We start from the raw sequence: 7,190 nt of genomic DNA, 5'->3' as shown, positions 1-7,190 counted from the left end.
TGCTTAATATTTGCCTAGGTCATCATGTGTGTTGTTCGAACTGATAGAAACGTCTTTGCAATACAAAAACATGTGCATGACAATCAAAACTTTAGTTCATAAACGCACATCGATACATAACTCAAAACTCAAACTCTCAGACAGGTACATTCTACCAAGTAAAAGTAAATATAATAATAGATTACGCTTTGGTACTAGCTTATTTCATTTTTTTCAAGCCCTGTTTCAACATGTGGCCAGCAGTCTTTGCCAGAATGGTACGGAACATCAACGGAATAGGGCCAGGCTGGTGCGTAACATGATGATAGCCCCGCACACCGAACAAGTTCGAGCATGAGAGCATGTATTTTCTCCTGCTGAATGGATGCCTGTGCAGCGGTCTCTAGCTGTCAACGCGTCTTGTCACGAAGGCGGTGAGTCTCCAAACGACGGGATATTTGCTCCGTCGTTTCTTGCTGTTGGCATAGCCTTTCGCAAGCACGGCGACTCTCGAGGCGGCGGGACCTCTCTTCTCCCTTCTTCTACTCTCTGTGTAGGCACTCCTGCCGACGCCGTCTGCTCAGAGCTTTAACACTGTCACCCCTGTCATTTTGCTCCTCCTCATAGTCCTCTTCTAATTATCTCAGCATTCTATTTATACAACAACTACGACCATTAAAACACTGCAATCTACCCGATCCTTACATTCCCAGCCCATTAGTACCACACCCCTAAACTTTCGACCGATAGTACGACACGTTCTATGGTCTTTTGAAATCAAACCGCAACCATTACAATAATGCGATCTAAACCATAATGAGCGTTAGCATGCTAACGCAAGTTAGCAGGCAGTCCAGCGAGCTGGCCCGACCTGCACGCATGCGCGAGTCACATGGTCATGCGCCCTCCAAGATCCTGTACAATGTCTCTTGCATGTCATTGCTGTTTTCGACTTTCGAGCATGCAACTTGCGGAACATGCGTTCCCAAACAATTTCCTCCACAATTGTGCTCGCCCCGGTGTATCTTGCTAAGCTCAATGTTAAAAGTGCATTCTGCCGAATTCCCGTCCGCCCGGAGGATTGGTCCTTGTCGATCCGCTGGCAGGATCAATACTTTTATGAGAGTGCCCTGCCCTTCAGACTGTATTACGCTCCAGTCCAGCTATATGGAACTCTGTCGCATCCGCCAGTGAATGGATTATGTGCTAGCAGTTCGCACTCACACGCCTATTGCATTACGGGGAATACCTCAACTAACGTTACTTCCTCAGTGCATGCTCTGGACTTGTGTTAGCTTGCCAGCAATTCGCTATTCTGCTCCGAGCATTTACATACTTCGATGTTTCTCTGGCCCCAGCAAAAGTGGAGGGTCCAGCTCAAGTCCTGACGTTATTGGCATCATCCTATTACGGGGAGTGCCTCGACTAACGTTTCTGTCTCCATGCCTGCTCTGAACTTGTGTTAGCTCGCCAGCAACTCGCTACTCGGCGCCGCGCGTTTACATACCTCGGTGTTTCTCTGGCGTCAGTAAAAGTGCTTCCTCAATGCATGCTCTGGACCTGTGTTAGCTCGCCAGCAACTCGCTACTCGGCGCCGTGCGTTTACATACCTCGGTGTTTTCTCTGGCGTCAGCAAAAGTGGAGGGTCCAGCCCACGTCCTGATGTTTATCGGCGTCATCTTGGACACCCGCCGCGTTAACATCAGTATGCCTATGGACGAACTTGCCGAGCTTCGTGATCTCCTTCGGGCCACTCTTCACACAGCTTCAACTACCCAATGTCAACTCGAGTCTCTTCTGGGAAAGCTCCCGTTTTCTACAAGAGTGATAGCCCCTGGATGCAAATTGCAGATTGTGGTCACTTGCCAACTGGTACCGGCAGCCGTGTTACCTGATCAAGCTCTCCAAAGAGTGCCTCAAAGATCTTCGCTGATGGCCTGAGCTCCTGGATTAGCGGAACGGCCGGTCCTTCTTCCTATACCCTAAATGGACGCCGTCCCCCGACTTGCTGGTATTCACTGATGCAAGTGGTGCACTTGGCCGGTGCTCGTACAATTGCGACCGGGGATAGGGCGATGGACAGTCAATCAAGCAGAGCAGCAATCGCAAAGGGTTGTTTGCAATTGTGGCAGCCCGCAGCACCTGGGAAAACTAGCGGCATCAGCTGCGAATGCCAATCGATGGGCATTTACAGCAACTGCGAGGATATTGCTCATCAGTTGTGGCTTTGGCCTGGCGTTGTACACCGGCCACTCGTTTCGAATCAGCTGCGGGACTCGATATTCAGAGAGGCGGGAAGGTGGAAAGCGATGTCTGCCCGAGTAACATTCGGACGCCACCTGCAGCCAAAGTATGGGTGGCTGCGGCAATGGCCTCAGCCCATGATATCAAGTTCTGACAGTCTTTACCTAGCTTGCACCGCTTACAGATTGCACGGGTAGCTGCACTTTGTGATCCGCTCCGGGAGTGCCGATTTATGGAATATATGCTCTCAACTGGTTATGCATACCAATATATTTAGCATTTGGAGGCTCTACTCAGAGTCATTGGCGGCTCCATGCAGTCATTGGCGGCTCCATGCGGAGTCATTGGCGGCTCCATGCGGAGTCATTGGCGGCTCCATGCGGAGTCAATTTGGGGCTCCATGCGGGGTCATTCGGCGGCTCCATGCGGGGTCATTCGGCGGCTCCATGCGAAGTCATTCGGTGGCTCCATGCGGAGTCATTTGCCGGCTCCAAGCAGAGTCATTTGCCGGCTCAGCTGCGAGCCATCTAGTGGCTCCAAGCAGAGCCATCATACCAGTTGCTCGAATCGGCACTCCCAGCTTAATCCAAAACTCGGTTGCTCTGTTGTGAGGTGGGGGGGATGCTAACCTAGGAATGGGTTTGCTCCCCACACTGGAGCTAGCGCTATTCCGTCGACTTGACACTTGACGGACTCACGACTGCCATCCAGAGTCGCCACCACTATTTCTAAACCATACGGCTAATTATTTTAGTTAGCTATCCACTTACCGGTACAGTAAAACCTGTGACTACCGACCACCCCTTGGTGCCAGCAAAAGCGGTCTTTAGTAGCAGGTGGTCTTTAGTTAGAGGTTTGCACCGCGTGACCATATGTGGATCCCATTATATGATATGTATGTCAAAATGCAGCTAATACGATTCCCCAGGACTTGCGCAATGTCAGAAAGACGGAGAGATGGAGAGAGAGAGAGAGAGAGAGAGAGAGAGAGAGAGAGAAGATTATTTTTTTGCAGACTTCAAATTCAGCTGCTACTTCTGAAGCCAGGAGTCAAACGTTCCCTGGGGAAGTTTCGTTTCGCGCTGGGCTTCAAATTTGTTCATGCGATCAATCATACCGACTGTCCTTGTTGTGACTTCTGGATTGCTTGAACGCGATCCTTCAGCATCAGGACCTTGTGGTGCTGCTTTGTTTCTGGATTCCTTGATGCCATCGTCAATCCGTCTGTATGACTGGTGTGACAGAGCCGCCCAGTCTTCGTTTCTCCTCCGAGTAGTAACATCGATCAGAGAGCGCTTTTGATGCGCTCTCCAAGACGTTTCCTATCATGTTTTTTCTTGACAGCGCTTGAAATTTTGACAGGTGTAGTGCAGTCCACACCGACTCCACAGCCAAAATTACCTGCATTCATTTGTTCAGCTGTAGTATCGAAAGATTCTTTTCAGGACCATGGAAAATCAGTAAAATTTCAAGAAGGAGCTTCGAGCAACATTTGATTTCCTACATCGCGGTCGCTAGTTACGGGTCAAAAATTGTGTTTGGGACAGGAAAAGGCGGTCGCTGGTCGCGTTCAGAAGGTAGTAGCTAGTCACAGTGCATTTTGAATGTGAGACCTTCCGTGCCTGGCGAAGTGGTTGGTAGTACCAGGCTGGTCGCTAGTGACAGTGGTCTTTAGTTACAGGTTTTACTGTATATCCCTTACCGAAATTGTATTCTTGAACGCAATATTCTTCTTTCTTTTTCTTCTACTCCGTTCCATCAGCACTCGGCCGATGGCAGGAGATTGGTACCCACTGGGCTAGCATGCAGCAGCCAAAGCTGGGGCCTTTTCTTACTCCGTCAAACCCACTTCTTAAAACGAAACTGACGTGCATATTCACATTGCATGTTGTGAATGTCCCCATATTTGCCCCGACATCTTAGCTCGTACAGCGCTCCAGATACATCTATGCTACGGTGCGCACCGCATACTCGAATTACGGTACGGGACACATACGGGATACTGCACCAACCATGGCATGCCACGTGAACCACCCTACCAGACACCGTGACACGCACCGAATTACAGCGGTGTGGATACTGGCTAGCGCCAGATGCTACTAAAGTACAACTGAATAGCGTCTTTTGCATAGTTACGGGAATAATCTCATATCCCAAGTATTGCAGCTCTGCTAATAGAATAATTCAGGTTACTCCCACTCCATTTCTCTAGTGCTTATTTTTCTGAAAAAATATCATCTTTGGCACCAGAATGCTGCCATCAAGAGTACATTAACCAGAGTGTGCAGCCCAAAGAGAATCATCCCACGGCAAAGTTTATTGTTTAGGGCATAGACTCGCAGTAACAGGCTCACCTTTGCTGCATCTCACACCGCTTCACACGGTCATCTACTCTATCACCATGGTAATTTCTGTTGCACATTGCTGCTTGTTTAACAAAAACGTAGAAAACACACCGAATTTCCAGGTAATTACCATGGTGATACGGTACTTTAGCTTGAACCTATTGTATGACGGGTTTTCTATGATTGATAATGACCCAGAGAGAAACTAAACCGGTATCGAATTCCAGTCAGCGACGCAATTCTTCTGAGGTGTAAAGTGACTTCAGGAATATGTTGCAGAAAACTGCGATGCATGCTGATTATTTACTGTGCCCTATTGTGCACAATATACCAGGTGTGTTACTCAGGGATGAAGTAGATGCACACACGTGCCGGGCATCACGGCACAGATTAGGTTTGCTACTAGCCGCTGCAGTGTACTTGTGGTCCGAACTTGCACTCTACTCAACTCTGCATACGCAAAGAGTGCTGGTGCCGAAATGAACCAGAAGGGTGCTGAGTGGGACGCAACAACACTGACTCTGTCTACCCATGTACACAGATATGATAGGGTATGCAGTACCTGCTCTAAGATTTAACACCAACCGGATACACGTCTACCTGGCACAATTCCTGCAACACTGGGCCAGAGCCAGATGCGTTCAAGTGCGGCTACTGTGTGTCAGGGAGTCGTAAACTTACTTTCGACTTCCTGATGTACATGATTGTACATGTACATGTATGAACGTACTCGCACTGGGCACTCTGGCCGCACGCATCTGCACGCGTATGCAGCCTGTCAGTGGCGGTATACCCTCGAACGGTATAAAAAAGTATAGTACTCGACAGGACTTCCGACCGGGTCTCAGGTAACCCAGTGTTCTTTTTCCAAAAGGTCCAAGTACTCAGAAACAGGGCCACTGACCCGGCTCTGGAGCAGACACTGGTAATCTAGGTCCAAGTTTGCTCGATTATGTTCTGACGCTTCATGTGCTTTCATAGCCAAGGTTTCTCACTTTCTTCGCAAGCTCTTTTAGTCTTGAGAGTTGACAACTGCTTATGGTTGTGTTGGCAGAAAACATGTCAGCTAATCTGACAACCGTCCAACCCCATTTTACTGGTAAGTAGTCAGCGAGTGGCTTTGATGGGGCCATACAGTACTAGAGGGGAAGTTACGCGGCATATTTGTGCTTCCCTTTTGAAAACACGTTCTCGCTCGAAGGGTTTCTAAACTTTATCCCTGCGCTCATTGATGGAGTTCATCGATGGAGTTGGCAGCGGCACTCTACAGAAGAACAATGTTGTCAAGTTTTTTATGAAAAATTGTCAAACATTTTCAAATTGCTATAAGTTTGGTTAGGGCCGGGTTCCACTGCGGCTCCGCAGCTCCGCTGCTCCACGGTACTTGGCTGCATGCAGCAGAGCGGCGCGGTTCCAGTGGCACTCGCCATTCACGGTACCGCGATCGTGCTCGACGTTTTTTTTATGACATTTAGCCTGCCTGCGCGCGCGTGAAATCCAAAAAAAATCCTCGTGTTCTGGCCTGTACAACGAATTAAAATTCCCCCGAATAAAACAATTAAGTGCGGGAAACAATGCAAGCCGTGACCGCGGCTTGCATTTTTTTGTATCAAGCAGCGAAGCGAAAGCTGGTGATGAGCCGCGGCCTCGCTGGACCAGCTCGTAATGATGACGTTTCATGCCGTGGATGATGTGCGGCGGAGCGGCAGTGGAACCCAGCCCTTAGGCAAAGGAAATTTGTCATTAATTTGTTTATGCTGCATAGATGGAGAGCTGCACACTCTGGCTTATGGACTCTCGCCTACAGTGTAGTCGTACTGCTAGTGTACTGGCATTACAGAAGACACGAAAAACGAGAACATAATTATGGCGAGAAAGTAATTACTGGCTAAGAATTGCCCTAAGACTTACCGCTTCTCAGTGCTCCATACCAGGAAGTAGTACACTACCTACTCCCTGCTCCATACGAGTGTTCTCTCCTCATTCTCTGCATCCTTTACCTCAGGAGTCTCGTCCATTTAGCGGCTCAAATGCTTGAGCTCCGGATAGCGGAAAATAGCTCGTCGTCCATTAGCGGCTCTAATACTAGTAATAGTACCTGGTCTGAAGTGTTGCAGTCTAGCACAACTATGATTTTTTCCAGGAGGGTAAGGGTTGCAAACCCAAAGAGACCCTAAGCTTCGTCTATCAAACAAAACAATTGCCCTAAAAAATGGAAGAGGAAAAGAGTGAGCGAGCTGGTCTGAGCGCGCTACTTTTCAAAAAATAGAAGCTGAAAGCCATCAAAGTCAAAGCATTCTGGCTAGCGCGTTTGTGTATGTCACGAGCGCTAGCGCGCTAGTCGCAGCAAACGCTCGCAGGCCAGAGTTAGCGCTATTTGGGCTGTTTGCCGCACGCGGCAGCTGGATGGATCACGTGATCCAAGCTGACAAATAAGGTCCGATGGTTCAGCTACATTGAGCCACAAGCGATCGTGTGACGTGTGACCCGAAGCACGCAAACAGACTCAGTACGACAGTAGATCTACCAGTGCCAGGGATCCCGGGAGTCAAAATAATGGGTTTTCACTTTTCACCACTCTCTGGCCTGCCCGAAACCAGTCCTGGAGATGTCCTAGATAGG

At 48.9% G+C, this 7,190-nt stretch overlaps 2 protein-coding genes across 3 annotated transcripts in view; one reads left to right on the top strand and one right to left on the bottom strand.

Moving 5' to 3' along the window:
• The window catches only part of LOC135818067 (uncharacterized), a 17,656-nt gene extending 12,535 nt beyond the window's left edge, over positions 1-5,121 (bottom strand). The window contains exon 1 of the mRNA XM_065331386.1: positions 4,578-5,121. Within this exon, the coding sequence (XP_065187458.1) occupies positions 4,578-4,645 (68 nt within the window). The 5' untranslated portion in view covers positions 4,646-5,121. The remainder of the gene's footprint in view (positions 1-4,577) is intronic.
• Positions 1-7,190, top strand: part of LOC135818069 (uncharacterized) — a 159,346-nt gene that overhangs the window by 59,856 nt on the left and 92,300 nt on the right. The gene's annotated exons all lie outside the window — the stretch shown is intronic.

The sequence above is a fragment of the Sycon ciliatum genome, chromosome 5 (assembly GCF_964019385.1).
Source record: "Sycon ciliatum chromosome 5, ocSycCili1.1, whole genome shotgun sequence".
In the NCBI taxonomy this organism is placed as follows: Eukaryota; Metazoa; Porifera; class Calcarea; order Leucosolenida; family Sycettidae; genus Sycon; species Sycon ciliatum.
Note: the sequence above shows the minus strand (reverse complement) of the source record. Positions and strands in the feature narration are given on the sequence as shown.